Raw genomic sequence first — 18,355 nt, 5'->3', positions numbered from 1 at the left:
ACCTGGTGCCCTGACCTACCCGCAACCCAGGCAGTATGCTTTGGATTTTATTACCTGGTGTCTGGGAGTGTGGTCAGTCTTCACATATTTTCTCCATGGGGCTCCATTTAGCTGTCATAGATTATTCACTGCTAGTGCCACACTTGGTCTGTGGATAGGTGACCCCGAGAACTGAGTCAAGCCGAGTCAGCTTCCCTCTGGAGCTTGGCTTTATGCTGAGTGAGATCTTGATCCTATGGGAAGAGTTCTCCATGCTGATACCGTGTTCCATTATGCTCACATTCCAAGCCCCCACCTAAGACCTACCTACCATCTTTCTCTGAGTGCTGGAACTCCAGCATCCTTTGTCCCTGCCCCAGAAAACACAGCAGTGGCCTTCCCCAGGGGACCTCCACAGTCTCCCGTTAAGGACTGAACATTTATCTGCCTGATGAGTGATTCCTGATTCCCGAGAGGCTATAATTTGGAGAATTGAATTGACAGTTGATGGTAAACAGTTCAAGCTTAGAAATACCGATTTACTGTCATCAGTGACTATAGACATAATTTACAATTTGACTTGATGAGTATTTTCTTCTCTAACTTCATTTGGCTGGAGAGTGATTGCATGAGAGTGGTAATTTCATCTTTTCTACCTCTTTTCACAATGTGCTCTCCAGAAAGCCTTCTGGTCACCTCTTTACAAATCAGAGTAAATGGAATGGTGGCCCGCTGTCCATGTGGTAAGACTCAGATCCTGCCTTGACGGCAAGTTGCCCCTGAGCCATGGCCATCCCGATTTTGTTCTGTTGACAAAGTAATTAAATTGAAATGAAATTGTATGTAATCAGGGCCTTTAATAAGAAAATACATTATACATGTAAAGGAAAGACTGAGTGTTTGGTGACAGAAAATTGTGTTCTGCTCAAGTGTACTGTTGATTTTAATTTGGACAGGGCACTCCAGTCCTCTATACTGTGAAGTAAACAAGCCCACCATGCTAGGTAAAATCCATTCCTCCCCAAGTTGATTTTGGTCATGGTGTATTATCATAACAATAGTAACCCTGAGTAAGAATTCTACCTTCTCCACCCACAGATATGGACATACTGGCCAGAACTCCTATGCCAGCCCTTCTGTGCTAATTTGACACTTCTTTTGTGCTTTTCAAGAACCCGCCCAAAAGCAAGATTGTGGTTGCAATCTCTTGACTGGCAGCACTATTTGGGGAGGTTATAGAAACTAGAGGAGATGGGATAAGAGCCTAGGTGGTGGAGCATCATGGAACACATGAAACAGGACATAGTTGTCTCCAGAATTGGAAAAAGTAACTTCTACAAAGAGCCCAATGCAATCAAATCCAGCATGGACATGGACCAGCTCCCCTGGTGCAGTGAATTAGTTCCTAGACAATGAAATAGGGGCTCAGACCAAGACACAAGGGGGGTGGGCCTAGGCCCTATCCCAAAGGATACGATAGACTCTGATGACACCCTATGGAAGGCATCACCATCCAGGGGGAGCAAAAAGGATATGTGATAGATAGGGTTTTAGTTGGGGCAAGGTGGTAGGGGAGGACGGGAGGGAGAAGGGAACTGGGAACTGGGATTGTCATGTGAAACAATCTTGTTTCTAATTCAAATTTTAAAAATCTGGAGGAAAAAAGAAATAGGGGCTCAGATGCCCATGGCACCTGTTAACGGCAGCAAAAAGGCTAGAACCTACATCTTCCCTATTTCAGAGTAGCTTCTGCTATAAAGGTCTGCTCTCCATCATATAAAAACTATAGCTGCTTTTTTAAAATGATAGTCAAATTAGCATAGAATAAGACTTTTCAAATAATATGCATTAGGTGTGGTATGTTGTTTTAATTAACTGGTCTGAAGCAAAACTGGCAAGGGACCCTGAGAAACAAGCTTTGTGAGACAATGGAAACAACACCAATTGCACTGTGATTAGAGTACAACGCCAGGGATTGCTGGTGATGGGATCCGGTGGAAGACGTCCATTCTTTTCCATGTACAGACATGACCCTGGCTGCAAGATGAGAGGTGAGCTAATGTGAACTGAAGGGAGGTACCGGGTTTTACACCCCAAGTGGGTGTCCTCTAAAGGCCAAGGTCTGGGTGGGACCTGAGCCCTTTCTGGGTTTACGTGGCAATGTTAGATGAGGCAAGACCTCCCTGCACTGCTCAGGAATCCAGGTTTCTGATAGCCCCTTTCAGTTGGCAAGAGGAAAGTTAGCACTTAACATTTCTCTTGCTCATTGTACCGGTGTGGTGTCCTGTAGGATTCTGTTGCATTTATATTATTAGACATAAGAATTCTGAAATGGAGAAGTTTAAAAATCCAACAATCCAGCATGGATAGAAAAAGGGTCATGAGGTCCCAACGCATCTGAGAGCTATTAGCAGTTGGTGGCTGTTTCAGGAGCGAGAAAGAGAGACAGGAAGAGAGAAAGACACAGAGACACAGAGAGAGACACACACAGAGAGAAAGATAGAGAATAAGAGAGACAGAGACAGAGAGATAGAGAATGAGAGAGACAGAGACAGAGGGACAGAGCCATAGATAGATAGATAGATAGATAGATAGATAGATAGATAGATAGATAGATAGATAGATAGATAGAGTCCTTTTCTTTGGAGGTGTGGCCTCTCAGAGAGTACCCACACTCCAGTGGATGGCTGTAGGTATGTGCACATACAAGCAGCACTAATTGAACTTGGGGAACTATAAAAGGAAAAAGGAAATGAAGATGATATGAATTTTAGAGAAGGACATGGGAAGGTCTTGGAGAAGTTGGAGGGGGCACAGTGAAATAGATATGATAAAATAAATAGTAAAAACATATGAAAGTAGCAGATGAAAATTTAAAAATTCCTGTGAAAATATTTTATTCTTTGTCTGAACAATGAATTAGATTTTAATGTCTATTGTTTGCCCAGTTCACTAAAGAGAGGAGGCTCACGCATAACCATAAGTAAGTTTACATTTTAAACATAATATCAGATCTATCTAAGTTGTATTTTCTTGCTGGGTGGTGGTGGCACACACCTTTAATCCCAGCAGATGGATCTCTGACTTTGAGGCCAGACTGGTCTACAGAGTGAGTTCCAGGACAGCCAGGGCTACACGAGAAACCCTGTCTCAAGGGAGGAAATGAAAGTAACCCCCCATCACAAAAGTTACATAAAATATAGCCAGAACTTCTTTGTATTCTTACATTACAAATGTTGGGGCTCGGGATGCCATAGTTTGATTGACAGAGCATTGAAATGTACTCAATGAACTCTGGAGCTCCTGCAGAGAGCACTCTTTAAAAGAACAAGTCTTAGAGGAAGTGTATGGCTATTGCATTAGCTCCAGTAAGAAGAGATGGCTTGGCTGGAGCTCCCAAATGGAGCTAAGTTGTCTATGGGTCATCTGGGAAGGTGCCGGAGTTCTCTGAGCTCTCTGAGAAAACATGAAGGTCCCTAAGAGAAAGAAGGAATCATTGAGCTGAGTAAGTGAGCACCTGATTTTGGTTTTTCAAAGCCATCCATAAGGAGCTAGCGTAGCCGGCATTAGTGGGAAGGTGGTATAGCTAATTGATGCCTGGTGTGGGGAACACTTGGACCTGAGTCTGGCTTTCCGAGCCTGTGCCTAAATTCACAGCAATTCTTTAATATAACGAAAAAGACATTTACTTTTACATAACACATGAATTTTATCTTCCATGTTTTTCAGTCCACTTTTTTAAAAAGTTGGTCATTCGTCTACATTTTGGATTTAAAATACAGACTGTAACTTACATTTGGTTGTTAAATAAGGCTGAGAGTGGGAGAGAAAAATCACTATATTTGATTCTCTGTTTTTTGCTCATGGCATCTGTATCCCCAGGAGGGACTGGCTTGGGGTATAGCACACTTCATTACAGAATATGGAGAGAAGGGCCGTGTCAATAGGACCCCACGTGTGGATCTGAGTTCATTCTCGAGGTGGTCTCGGGAAGCAGGATGAGGGCCTGGGGTGGCAGGAGAGACACTGTCAATGAATGACAGAATGAGCTGTCCTGGGGTCCTCTGAAGGATACATGGAAACCAAGGCAGGTGGACACGGGAGCTCCCTGTCTGAGACCCAAGGACTGGATGTGGAAAGGAACAAGCTATAGTGATTATCCAGGAAGTAGACGGGGCAGGCAGTCTCGGCAATTAGTGTTTGGCCTTTAAAAGTGGAAAAGGGGCCAGGTGTTGGTGGCGCATACCTTTAATCCCAGCACTCGGGAGGCAGAGGCAGGTGAATTTCTGTGAGTTCGAGGCCAGCCTGGTCTACAGAGCAAGTGCCAGGATAGGCTCCAAAGCTACACAGGGAAACCCTGTCTCAGAAAAAAAAAAAAAAAGTGGAAAAAGACATTTAAAGAAAATACATGTGTTTTAAAACTCAAGCTTTTATTGAAACTCACTTTTACTAAGTTTCAACACTGTGATCACCAGTCTGTTCACCAAGAGCTGAGGGCCTACGCTGGAGCCTGCAATGTGCCAAGAAACATCAGTTGTTAAGAGCCATGGCTAGGGGCTGATACAAACACAGGGGAGTCTACTGATTGTTTTAAATGTGGTAGATTAACGTTTAAATCAGTCCATGTTGACTTTAAACTTTCTATAATTGCCCTTTTGTGATTCTTTTCCCCAGAAATAATTATCTTCCTTGTAGAGGTTGAAAAAGTGCCACTCTGACTAAAACAGGTTTATATGGAAGTCAGTGCTGGGTGGTTGGCCTGCTAGTGTTTGATTCTACCACGTTCACTGAGAGCAGAAACTGCAAACACACAGGAAGCTCATGCCCTATGGTGTCCTTGTGCTCGGTAGCTTCTCCTGGACAGTGCTCAGCAGAAACTCATACATCCACCTCTGTTTTTATGATCGCTTACAGTCACTGGGGGAGACAGTGTTTATCATAGAGGAAATGAAATATTGGAAAACGTTTGACTTCCTATTCAGGAGTGTGGGATATTAGCTGCCTTTCCCAAGTACAATAACACTTGTGCTTTATCACACACATGAACAAGAAGGTAAAATGAACGTTTTTTATCTCACATCGTCCATTGGTCTTTCAGATTTTTAATATTATTCCTGCTTTTCTGTTTTAGAATCAAAATAGATGAATAATATCCTTGGGGAAATAACTACACCTTCTTTTATTATCCATGCGGAGAACTCTTATTTAGAATTCAATAAATAAGAATGTAATAACATGGCCCGACCTTAGGAGCGAAATTTTCTGTCTTCAGGACAGCTTGCCTTCCTCACCAGGTGGCCTCTCCCATCACTGTTTGAAATGTATTGCCCTCTCTTCCCTTCCTCGCAGGAGCGGCTTCTACTTTCCTTGCTGCCGGCTCACATAGCCATGGAGATGAAGGCTGAGATCATCCAGAGGCTGCAGGGCCCCAAGGCAGGCCAGATGGAAAACACTAACAACTTTCATAACCTGTATGTCAAACGGCACACCAACGTGAGGTACGGTGCACTGCACAAGCCCTCAGCAGCACTGGGAGTCAGTGTCTGTCTGGGAGCATCTTCCCTGGGGAGTCACATCATACAGTAACTACCCCTCATTTGATGGTAGAGTGAGACTACTCCTCTTACCCTTCTGATGCCACTCGGAACCTTCAAGCTGAAATGGGATAATTCAGTCTGCTTCATTCACTGGGTTGATATGGAGTTTGTAGACTTGCTCTCTGTGGCTGATAGGAACAGAGAATGAGAGGCGGGTGTCGGGGTCTTCCCACAGTCAGATCACAATATAATCAGTATGATTGTCCATAAGCATTTTAGACACAGTGGTCAATCCTTCCAGATGTGTTCCCTGGCAACAGAGCCTCTGTGAAGCCGGCATTCTGGGGAGACTGGGATACTGGGATTCAGTGTCTGACCAACCAGTGACAATGGCCCAGGGGCCTGATGCAGCTCTTAGTATTTCTCATGATGGTAACTGCTTTGTCAGGACAGATGTTGCATTATGTATATCCTCCAGAGACTCATTCCTAGAATTACAGTGTTCAGAAACCAGTGAGCTAACACTGGGATTCTAGCCAGGAAGGAAGATGTGTGGAACATTGATTGCCCCTGAATGTAGAAGGGAAGCCATAAGGCCCCTCACTTCAGGCCGAAAGGAAGACTCATTCCTTTGTCCCCATCCACAAGCCCCCACATGGCTGGTGTTTCTTTCATGTCCTATCCATTCCAGGTACCTCTTTAGGGAGTTGGCTCTCTCACCCATTGATTGTGTTGATGCCAGGCTCTCTGTTCATATTGGCAATCCCCATAACCCTCTTCACACATACCTGGCTGCATCTGTTTTGCTTTAGTTCTCAAGGAAGATTCTTAATTCATACTTCAGTATATCCGGGATCTAATTGGACATCTGCTAGAAGTGGACCGTAGCCTCTCCCCGAAATCTCTACTCTTGACTACAGACTGTTGAAGGTCTCCTAGGACTGGAACCCAGTCTGTTCTCCAAATCTGGGCTCTATCACAGGCTACTGTCTCCTGGGCCAGCTATTTTAAATCTAACTTTGGAAACTCTGAGATGAAACACACACTTCACTGATATATATATATATATTAGGCATCAGATCTTATAAAAAGGTTCATAGAGCCAGTGACATGCAGGACCCAAGTATACTCATAAGTAGGTGATCAATAAGAAACTCATTTCACCAAACAAGAACTAAAAAGGAGAAACACTGGTGACAGGATGGGAATTGTGATGAGAAACATTGGATGCATGATGGGAAGAACCAAGCCTATTTAAAGAAAGTTACGGCACATTGGGCAATGAAATTATTTAAAAGCCCTGCTTGCCTTCAGCTTTGTAAGCATCTCATCTATAAAGCTAAGGAAGCGAGAAGGTTGCATTTCTGAGGGCTGCTTAAATGATGCCTCTTTGCAGTATTCCACCACACAAACTGCTGCAACCCCCTCCACTGCAGGAGCTAATTTCAGGTCATTTATTTGGGTGATCAAAGCCTGCAAAGGAAAACGTGGCATGTGTAAGCAGTCACTGGACATCTTAATGGGCAACATGGCACTCTCAAGCAGTGAATGAAGCCCTTATACTACCTGTATTATCTGTCAACTTCTCTATGACAGATCAACCCCTAATTCAGTGGCCTAACACAGACATTAGTATCTCACAGCATCCCGTGAGCTAGAGGTTTGAGAGATGCTTACCCAGATGTTTGGGGCTTGGGAAACTACAGGCCAGGCATTAGATACAGCTGCCCAAGGACCTGCTTCCTCTGTGGCCCCTGCCCTCCTTGACTGGTTCACAAGGGGGTATTAACTAGAGGCCTCGGCTCCTCTGGTCCTCGCCAGCATTTGCCTGAACATCTGCTCAGCACAGCAAGTCAATTCTGCCAGCACAAGAAACTCATTGCTGGGTATGCAGAAAAGGCCAGAAAAATCAACTGTTGCCTCCTAGTTGTGCTTTGTTGCCTGTTAAGCATGGTGTTCATTCTCTACTGCTAACATTTTCCAGCACTGATGAAAATAATAATTTCTCAGTCTGAAGACAGCAAGTACTGGTGGCCTTCTGACCCTTGATAACCTTTCTCTGGGTTTTTTCACGGTAGTGCTAGAATAGTCACAGACACAGCATTTGAAACCAAATGAAAGCAAAATAAAAACAAATGTATTTTTGCTTAATCTCGAGTATCATCCAGTCTGAAACTACTCCTTTCCTTCATAGCTCAGGACTTAAGAGAATTTATCTTCGCTGTGATTGGTTTCTACCTCTGGCATGAACCCCACCAAGCTACAGACTTGATTCACCCCAACTTCCCCCACTAACTCATCCTGTCTCCAGATCTGTGTAATTCTTCTGCTTCCTTGTTGCATTGACCATGAGGGTTTGCAGGCCCCACTAACCTTGCTCTCCCTCTCAGAGAACACATCTGTCTTTGTCTTGGTACAACCGTGATGTTTTCTTCTCCCCCCCGAGTTTATCCTCTCCTGTAAATGAGTAACACCATCACTCTTGTGGCTCCTTTGTGCTCTTTCCAGTCTTCCAGGGCTTTACTATCTTTGTAAGACATGGGACCCTTCCCACCTGTGCGCATTCACCTACCTAATGGGTGACTTAAGGTAACAACAAAACTCACAAAGATAAAGTGGTCTTCCTGTACAAGCTCATCATCTATCTGAACCTGGATTCTGAAACACAGTTCACCCAGGAACTGCTCTCCAGCTTTGGTTTCTTTTCTTGGACACCAAAATCTAATGAGTTTCCATGTGTGCTTCATTTTCTTTCTGTCTGACCATGGCTCTCCATCGCTCCCCATCACAGACCTTGCTCAGGCTCCAGTGACCTGCCTGCTTCCAAGGTGCACTGCCAGGGTAATAATCTTTGTAATGATGGTTCTGTGGTCACCCTTCCTGACCCGATCCCTGTGTGAACCAAGCAGTGCTTCTCAACCTTCTTCATGCTGTGACCCTTTAATACAGTCCCTCATGTTGTGGTGATCCCCAGCCATAAAATTATTTCCCTTGCTACTTCATAATTGTAATTTTACTACTGCTATGAATCATAATGTAAATATCTGTGTTTTGGGGTGGTCTTAGGTGACCACTGGGAAATGGTCATTTGGCATCCCCCCCCAAAAAGGGGGGTCTTGTCCCATAAGGTTTAAAACCGCTGCTGCAGAGCCCAGTGATTCCTTTTACATAAATTCACACATCGAATCGCAGTCTCTGCTTACTCTTCTCCGAGTAAGAGCTTCTCTTACTAGATCTGGGCCATCTAATAATACCTCCTGCCCTGGTGCTGCTTTGCCCAGTTCAGGTCCTAATCATCAGGAAAGCTGTGGATGTTAGGGCCAAGAAGGAAGTGGCATCACCCTCCTTCGCATGTTCCCTTTCCAGAGTTGGTTGTATTAAGTGCTCCTGTGAGTGAGCAAACTCAGTCATTCCTTCCTCTTGGAACATAGCTCAACCCCTTCCATCTCTGCCTCTAAAGGGATAGTGGAGGCAAGAGGGAGTGGTTTGAGGGATCATGTGAACAGAACAGACTGGCCAGTCTCTCCAGAAGCCTGCAGAGGTCACCTGTCCCGTCCCCGTCGTCCCCCCACCCCCCACAGAGGAACACATCTCTCCCCTGGATAAAGCCACAGCCTGTGCTTTCCTGATCTGGCCACCACAAAGATGATTGGCACCATGTAGTTTTGTTTTTAATGTGCTAAAACGGGCCTCATGTTTTACAGTTTAGCCACTTCTAAGAGAACAGTTCTGTAGGAGGAAGTTGTATTCCCAATGCTTTCCAACTGTCATGATCATTTCTATAATCTTTTCTTCCTTGTACATGGGGTTCCCATCCCCATTAAACAACAACCTCCCACTTAGCCCCACCCACCATTCTGCCTTCTGCCTGCAAGGGCTGCTTAGTCTAAAGTAACACATAACGGAATCCTGCCACATCTGACCTTTTGTGCCTTCAAGTCTAGCGTATCATGGGATTTCATTTCTTTATGAGACAGACTAATATTCCAGTGTATGTATAGATCACACTTCCTCTCCCTGCATTTCCATAGATGGACTTTGGGGTTGTTTCTACCCCGTCTTGGGAGGAAAGCAAATTTGGACATTCGCATACAAACACCTGCTTGAGTCTCTCATCTCAGTTCTAAATCCCGTTGTTTTCAGGGTTAAATTTTTCAGGAGCTACTGTAGTATATTCCACAGTGGCCGTGCTGCCCCACGCCCCACACACACTCACCAGCAATGCACAATAGATCCAAGGCTCCACATGCCTGCCAATCTCTACATTCTGCTTTTGGGTGTTTTGTGTGTGTTTGTTTGTTTATGTGGTAGCCTTCCTCGTGACTGTTCTATTTCCTGGCGCATCTCCAGCCATAGCATCCTCACTGAGTGACTGTTCAGACTAAAGGCAGGAATTTCGGCTTCTTTACAAAGCCCTCATGAGACTCTGAACTGTGCTATTGTATGGGAAAGGAATGATGCACACCCTGGCACATCTCACTGGCTACTCTTTCGGCAACTCACAGTCCCCTCCTGCCAGGGTCCGGCCTATATCAGTCCCACCCTACAGAGCCCATCTATTCTGGACTGATTTCTTTGGGGCTGCGATCAGAACCAGCTGAACAGCCCCAACTCTGACCCTGAGTGGGAGATTGTGGATGAGGAAAGCCTAGCTACCCAACCGCGTTAAGGATGAGACAGAGACATCATCTCAGGAGGGCTCTCAGTCCATACTGGAGATCACGGTTTTTATCAGCATCTTCTTAAATAACTTTCCAAAAGTGGGGGTTACTCGAAAAGACAGTCTTATCATGTATAGAGGGCTGACTAGGAAACACTTCCTTTAATCCTCAAGATAGTCCTAGAAAGCATGTACTCAAGCCCTCAGACATTCCACAAGGGCATGTCACATCCATCTCAGGATGGGTGTGGGTTCACCCAGGGCCTAGGTCTATTGTTATACAAACTAGGAGACATTCTCCAATGTGGCCAGGCCATCCAGAGGTAACCAGCTGCCATCTGAAATATCATATTCATATTCGGCCCTGACACCCTCCACTCATCTGCACAAGTGTGAAGGGATTGGTCATATACAAAGAGTTCACCTCCCCACCACATGTGTCCCCTCTCTCCTAGTCTATTTCCCTTTACAGCATTTACCTAAGTCAAGTTAGAACACTCACTGATGTCTTGATTTGTTTAATGCCTCACTCAAAAAAAAAAAGTCTAAGCCTGTAGTAAATGATGCGGGATCAGCTGATTCTTATTCCCTTTTAGAAGTGAAGATTATTGCTTTGATTTTGGTTTTTTTTTTCTTTTTCATTAGAATTGGTCAGGCTCTATCATCTGCTGCTTCTACTGTGGGAGTTTGTGCAGCAGGAGCCACAAAGGGCCTACATTGCACTGGTCACCTGGGTTGCATGAGTGGATAGGCAGAGGTGCTCCAGGAGGAGAGGGGAAGAAGAGAGGATAGGCCTGGAGCTTGGCCAGCATGATGCAACAGCTTGTCTCTTCTCACTAACTCCTTGGGGAAACTGGGGTGGGATATGATGCATGAGAGAAGAATAAAATAAATGATAATTTTAAAAATGCACCACTAGAAAACTATTTAAGTGGTGATTTCATCAAAGGTTTATGTACTTCCTGTCTGGGAAGTAGCATGTTTCTCACGAAAATGCTAAGTACAAAATATTTACACTATTCTGATAGGAAATGGTCGTGAGTCACCTTTACCATGCAACGCAGACTTTTCAGTTCTCTTACCACACCTGTTTCCACAGCATCTTATACGCTGACATCGTTGGGTTCACCCGTCTTGCAAGTGACTGCTCCCCTGGGGAACTGGTCCACATGCTGAATGAACTCTTCGGGAAGTTTGACCAAATCGCAAAGGTGGGTGTCACAGCATCCCTTTCTCCATGGAGATGTATGACATCTCAGCATGTTTTCCTCCCTTCAAGAACATTTGCAAAACTTGTTGTTTTTATTTGCTGTATCCGGGAAGAGGAGTGCCCTACCGTGTAAGTTCTGCATGTTTTCGTCTATTTTTAGCAGTCTGTTTACATATAACTCTACACTCATAATGGTGAGATTCTCTTGGCAACACTGTCTACCTTGTGCTGTTTGGGAGTGCTCCTGTAGGCATTTCCATTCCCCATGGAGGGTTAGTCCGTTCTTAAACATCCCCAATATCTTAGGAAGAAATTGGTTCAAAGATGAGAGAAGGGTCTGTTGTGGGCCCATCTTCCCAACTATATTCTCTTATCTCCCACCGGGAAAGGAAGTTAAAATTTCAGGGAGAGAATAGCTCTGCCTCCCTCCTTTCCAAAGGCAAGTGCCAAGTTTTTTGTTGTTGTTGTTGTTGTTTGTTTGTTTGTTTGTTTTGGTTTTTCAAGACAGGGTTTCTCTGTGGCTTTGGAGGCTGTCCTGGAACTAGCTCTTGTAGTCCAGGCTGGTCTCAGACTCACAGAGATCCTCCTGCCTCTGCCTCCCAAGTACTGGGACTAAAGAAGTGGTAAGTTTTGTAAGTTAACATTTAGAGAAAAAAAGAAAGGATGGAACCTAATTACTTGAATTCTCCCCTTTTTGTTTGTTACCTGGTGACAGTAGGTAGAAGAACCCAGCCATGGCTGGTAGCTTCGTAACTCATGTCCACATGATGATCCACATGTCCCTCTTAGGACCCAAATTTCTCCTTCTCATAGGGATCAGTCATCTAGTCTCTTCCAGTGTGATTTCATTGCAACTAATTACATGTGCAATGATAATGTTGGCATATGACGAGCAACAGGGGTATGTCTGCAAAAGAATCTAGAATGGCACATTTTCCCACCCATAGTAGATGAACTGATGTGTTTCAAGAGAACGTTCTGGATAATAGCTCATGACTCAGTTGAATCTGTTATTATAAGCAAGCAGCCAGCCCAGCCCACTGAGTGAATTCTGGGTAAAGCACATCACTTAAGCCAAGCAACTCAAGGTGCTAGCCAAGAACTCTTGTGACCACATTCTGCAGACATAAAATATCCATTTAAGATGTGTGTAAGGAGCCTGACTAATTAATGAGTAATTTGCATTTTTCTTGTTTATGATACTACACTGGAATTACTAAATACGTCACCAATAGTGCTATAAATAAGCATAAAAATATGTCCTAGCTTGTGAGCTGTTAGTCAGGAAAAGACACGTGTGGAAACATCCAATAAGCTGCACACATGCTTACAAAGATGTCGTATCTACTTTTCATAGACGCATGTCATTCTCAGAAGAAATAAATTGTGTTTAGGACATTGTTGGTTTGGTTTGGTTTCACTAAAGAGCTGCTTGAAAGGTTACAAAGGAATGTAGGGGTGATGATGCATATGAATGAGATGGTCTAAATATTGTAATGCCAATTACAATATTTTGTGTAAATGCAACATAAGCAAGCAAAATGAGCTGGTCAAACTTGGTTTTTAATTATTTAGGATTTTTAAAATTATGTATGCATATGTGTGTCTCTGAGTCAGGAAAAGGGCATCAGATCTCCTGAAGATGGAATTGCAGGGGATTTGGAGGGGTCCAGATGCAAATGCTGGGAACTGAACCGGCGTCCTTTGCAAGAGCAATATTTGCTCTTAACCATTGAGCTATCTGCTCAGCTCTACGTTCGTCAAACTTTGTATTAGAAAAATTTATCCTGGTGGGTGGTGGTGGCACATGCCTTTAGTTCAAGCACACGGAAGGCAGAGGCAGGCAGATCTCTGTGAGTTCGAGACCAGCCTGCTCTACAGGAGCTAGTTCCAGGAAAGCCTCCAAAGCCACAGAGAAACCCTGTCTTGAAAAAAAGAAAGAAAGAAAGAAAAATTTATCCTAATATTACATTTGAATTCTATATGGTTTGGCCATGTTACATGGGAGCTTATTGGCACCTGAAGACATTTATCAGACAACCTGTATCTGCAGGTAGGAGTCTGCTGCAGGTTAAAAATAAATAAAAAAAACCCAAGTACAGTAGAGAATGGCATACAATTCTAAGTCATACCAAGTCTAACTGTCCCACGATGGTGTCAACAATCCAATCTGCATAGAATATGCATTTGTGCTACAGAGAACAGCTCTCCTCTGATTTTAGGGGAAAACTGTTCCAAAGCAGTCTCCATATGCCATGTGTCTTCCCCTTTTCATAATTCTTACAGGCTTATGGGAAGGGTTGACTTGTCCTCAGTGGGCAGGGAAGGAAGCCCGTGTTCTTATTTCCTCTCCCCATATGCCCTGTCCATGGAAGCTGAGTCAGCAGAGCCAGCAATGAATCACTGTAAGAGCTCCATGCAAATGAGGTCTTCTGATTTCTTCTTCCAGGAGAACGAATGCATGAGAATTAAAATTTTAGGAGACTGCTATTACTGTGTTTCCGGACTCCCTATATCTCTCCCTAACCATGCCAAGAACTGTGTGAAAATGGGATTGGATATGTGTGAAGCCATAAAGTAAGTGTATCACTCAGAAATACCATTTTCCTGCAGAACAATTTTGAGTTGTACTTCTCACCTGCAGATATTTCTATTTTCTGTGTACTGGCACTAGCTGTACATTTAAGGACAAATATGAGGAAATAGATCTATTGGCGTGAAAGTCTCTCAGTCCGGAGAAAGTCTGGCACCTGCCTTTAGGGTCATTGTTAACAACCACTGATTTCAGAGAAACTGAGTTAATAATTTGTTTGTTTAAAAAGTGACTCAAATGAACTCCACTCATTGGTTCCACATTCTGTTACAGGTTACCTGTTGGTCTTGGGTATGATGCATGAGGTGATAAAAGTAGTTTGCTTTCTTACACCCCCAGTAATGGGTGACAGCCTGGGCATCTCTCATCCATTTTGGAAATTCTTTGTTCTCTTTCTCTCGCATGAAGGGGCAGCATTTGCACACCCATTACTGAAGCATGAGGTGAAACAGGAAGTCTAGTAAAGGGATACCGTTTGGAAGAAGTCACTTATTTTTTACATCAGTAGCCCATTTTGTGTCAATTTTAGCATGTTCAGGTACCATCACTATGCTACACCCCAGGCAATTGTAAGACACTACTGGTTTGCTTTACTGTAATGTAAGATGCCGATTGTTCTTTGCAATGTGCTGCTGTGTTTCCTTCCTCGTTTCTCCTGGAGGAGTTCTCCCCAAGTGCCAGGATCATCTTCCTGACACTTCTTTTCTAATAATACCTTAAGTGATGAATGATATAAGTAAGCAAGCATTGGCCAACATTTCTATCTCCACTTCAGTGAAGTTCTGCACTGGCCTCTGTTAGTGGTTATCAATAATAAGAAAATATTAGAGACAATTTTAATTACCTTCCTCTTCATAAAGCCTTTAAAATTATTTTCCTTTTTAATTAAAGAATGTGTTCAATTGATAATATTTAACCTTATGATTACTTTTTAAAGATCTGTATGTGTGCTGAAGTTATTAAGCACCCAAATAAGCTCTATTGCTCCTTTGCTAGCAAAATATATTTATCAGGGACATACAACTTAGAAAGCACTAGAATCACAAATGATATTTGAGATGGGGTCAGCTACTGCAAGACAGTGGTATCCAGACATTTGGGTTTGAACACTTAGTGGGAAGTCACACACAATGGATTGGTTCTTGATACATGTTAGTTGGGGATATGGAAACAGTAGCCCAAGTGCTCTGTCACCACCAACAACTCCAAGAAGATCCTGAAGCTTTGGGTCTACTCCTTGAGTAGTTGGGAGATAATACCCTTCCTTGTGTTCCAAAACAACAAATGATCCTCTGGCATAGGAGGGTCCATAGTGGCACTAAAGTCAGAGAGGTTCTAAACGATGTGATGCAGGAGATTGGCCATGTGCTAAAGGAAATAGAGGGCACTACTGAACTATGACCACTTCTCCTCTCTTTAGGAAAGTGAGGGATGCTACAGGGGTTGATATCAACATGCGTGTAGGAGTGCATTCTGGGAATGTCCTGTGTGGCGTGATTGGTCTCCAGAAGTGGCAGTATGATGTATGGTCTCATGACGTTACTTTGGCCAACCACATGGAAGCTGGAGGAGTCCCCGGGTAAGAACAAACCTTGAATTTCTCTCTTCAAGTCGGTGGCTCAATTAGAAATGCCAAGTCAACAAGGTAATACCGGATTGCTGAGTTTTAGATGGCTACTCTTGCCCGTGTTGGTAACATGATACCTGTGACCAGTGGCCTCTTATAAAAATCATTTGGCCTTGCTCTCCGGATAGTGCTGAAGTGCTCACTTAAAATGTAAAATACTCTAGATTTATTCATTACCAAAACACATACACACACACACACACACACACACACACACACACACACACACAGAGAGAGAGAGAGAGAGAGAGAGAGAGAGGCAGGCCCAGGCTCCAATTCTATAGCCTCTTAGCCTGTATTCAAGTATTATGGATATCACACAGTAAATTCTAAACCCTTGTTTGTTTGCACATTAGGAATATTGATCTGAATTGTCATTGAATGATTCAGTACTGGCATGGCATCACTCTAGAAGTAATGCATCTACAAGCAGTAGACCAAGTGTCATAGCATTGAGAGAATCTGCTTGTGGTTGGATATCAGTTCGTCACATGACTCTCAGAAGCACAGGAGCAAGCACTGGGAAGGAAAACTGTGCTCTCTCTCATACAGCCAAGCGCTTCTGCTAGCACACCCTGGCTACAGATTCTGACAGATACTCTCACACATGAAGATTGGGTATGATCCATTATTTTCTGATGAGGTTCACCACACATACTGTGCAGGTTGCTGTGAGCACAAAGAATCTTCAAGTCTTAGTGTCTCGTGACCTCCAGATGCCTTTCTTCAAAGACAGGGCCAGTAAAATACAAACTTCCATTGAAGTCAGTATTTCTGAGGACACACCGGTTTTCCTTCATGTGGGAGAGAAATTGTTCCCAAACCACAAACTAATAGAACACCTTTCTTTACATATATCCCCTTATGTGTTTCAAATTCCATGTCAGGCGTGTTCACATTTCTTCAGTCACTCTGGAGCACTTGAATGGGGCTTACAAAGTGGAGGAAGGAGACGGTGAAATAAGAGACCCATATTTAAAACAGCACTTGGTGAAAACCTACTTCGTAATCAACCCCAAGGTCAGTACCACTGTACAGTGTAGACAATTAGCTCATTATTTCTGTGATTCGGAAGCAGGTAGTGAAAGTATTGTTGCAGGTAATGCTTTTAGCTAAGAATTGGCTAAATCTTCACCCTTAAAACCATTTAAATGCAACCAGTGGCTTGACTATAGAAGATGTTTTGTAATGATGAATTCAAATATTTGTTAAGAAAACAGTTAAAATGTATTGACCACCTGTATGCTGAGGGGATGGATGAAGGATGCTGGTCAGGATTATTGTAGAGGTCTGTCATGCTACTGTGTTTTGTTGCTTAATGCTACCTGTGAAAGGCTCTCAGTGTGCACGGCCTTGAAACCTGGGAGTTGAGAAGAAACAGATTTTTTTTTATTGAAGCCATCAAACCATAAAAATCTTGTGATGTGAAATAAAATAACTGCATGAAAAAGAGAGGAAAATTGTCATGATTAACAAGTAAATCCCACAGTCCATTTGTGTGACAATGTGAATACATAAGGACCTCCTTCCCTTGTATCCCAGAAGAGCCCCTCACCTGGGAAATAAGAAGACAGGAAGGTGCCGATTCTTCTTGTGTTCACACTGCCTGTTAGATGAGATCAAGGGACTCAGGGTTTGCAACACTGTTCTTTTCTCTCAAATTCCTGCCACATAGGAATTATTATCTGTCATAAGACCCTGAAGCTCTGGGTGGCTGTGTAACTGTCCCCAAGTGGACCAGCTGGTAAATGGTACAGAAAGCAGGAATATGGGCTCCTGAGTCAGGTCAACCAAGTTCACAAAATCAAGATCGAATCCATGGGCATTTGTCTACTATAGCTTCCCTGTAGCCCAGATTTCACCTTTAGGGACACACTTCTAATTAGCATCACTGCTTACCGAGAGGTAAATATGTGATGAATGTCACGAGTGGCAAGCAGTGGTTAAGTGACAGGAAGATGTGAACAAGAACATGTATTCAGGCCAAGAGCACCAAAACGTGGTCATGTGAGGCCAACAGTATGACCAACACAGCCATACCTACTTACAAAACCATCAAAACCAACTAGAGCAGATCCCAAGTTCTGCCAAAAGGTTGGTTTACTTGATGCATTATTATTCATTAAAATACCTAGCACTTTTTTACTGTTTCTATTGCAGTTGAGTTTTACTATCTAGAGAAAAAGCACTTGACCTGGCCAAATGAGGCTGGAGCAGGACTAGAGGAGGGAGGGAGGGAAGGGGGGAGGGAGGGAGGGAGGGAGGGGGGAAGGGAGGAGGTTGGAGTATACCAGTTGTGATGCTGTTTCTCCTCCCAAGGGAGAGCGACGGAGCCCCCAGCACCTCTTCAGACCTCGCCACACCCTAGATGGAGCCAAGATGAGAGCATCTGTTCGCATGACCCGCTACTTGGAGTCCTGGGGAGCAGCCAAGCCCTTTGCGCATCTGCACCACAGGGACAGTATGACCACAGAGAACGGGAAGATTAGCACCACGGTATGCCTGCCTCAGAGCCAGGGAATGTTGTTGGGGGGGGCAAAAGACAGGGCATCTCCAGCCAGAATGCTCCTCTGCAGTGATGGTGACCTCTGAGTCCATGGGGTCATGGAATCTAATACAGAGGAACTCCATAAAGCAACATATCATTATTTACACAACCGGACTATGACACAACTATTTAACCAAGTTCTTTTTTATCTTAGGAAGTAGAATACTGTGAGCATTTTGATGGGAGTAGGCGTGAAGGCAG

The 18,355-nt window shown here is 43.8% G+C and overlaps 1 protein-coding gene across 1 annotated transcript in view; it reads left to right on the top strand.

Annotated features, from left to right (window-relative positions):
• Window positions 1-18,355, top strand: part of Adcy2 (adenylate cyclase 2) — a 359,351-nt gene that overhangs the window by 243,694 nt on the left and 97,302 nt on the right. Inside the window, exons 5-10 of the mRNA XM_027400117.2 lie at window positions 5,329-5,477; window positions 11,276-11,387; window positions 13,836-13,963; window positions 15,400-15,558; window positions 16,494-16,626; window positions 17,926-18,102. Of these exons, the coding sequence (XP_027255918.1) occupies window positions 5,329-5,477; window positions 11,276-11,387; window positions 13,836-13,963; window positions 15,400-15,558; window positions 16,494-16,626; window positions 17,926-18,102 (858 nt within the window). The remainder of the gene's footprint in view (window positions 1-5,328; window positions 5,478-11,275; window positions 11,388-13,835; window positions 13,964-15,399; window positions 15,559-16,493; window positions 16,627-17,925; window positions 18,103-18,355) is intronic.

Source organism: Cricetulus griseus, chromosome 2 (assembly GCF_003668045.3).
Source record: "Cricetulus griseus strain 17A/GY chromosome 2, alternate assembly CriGri-PICRH-1.0, whole genome shotgun sequence".
NCBI classification, from domain to species: Eukaryota; Metazoa; Chordata; class Mammalia; order Rodentia; family Cricetidae; genus Cricetulus; species Cricetulus griseus.
The sequence above is the reverse complement of the archived record's forward strand: the minus strand, read 5'-3'. Positions and strand labels throughout refer to the sequence as shown.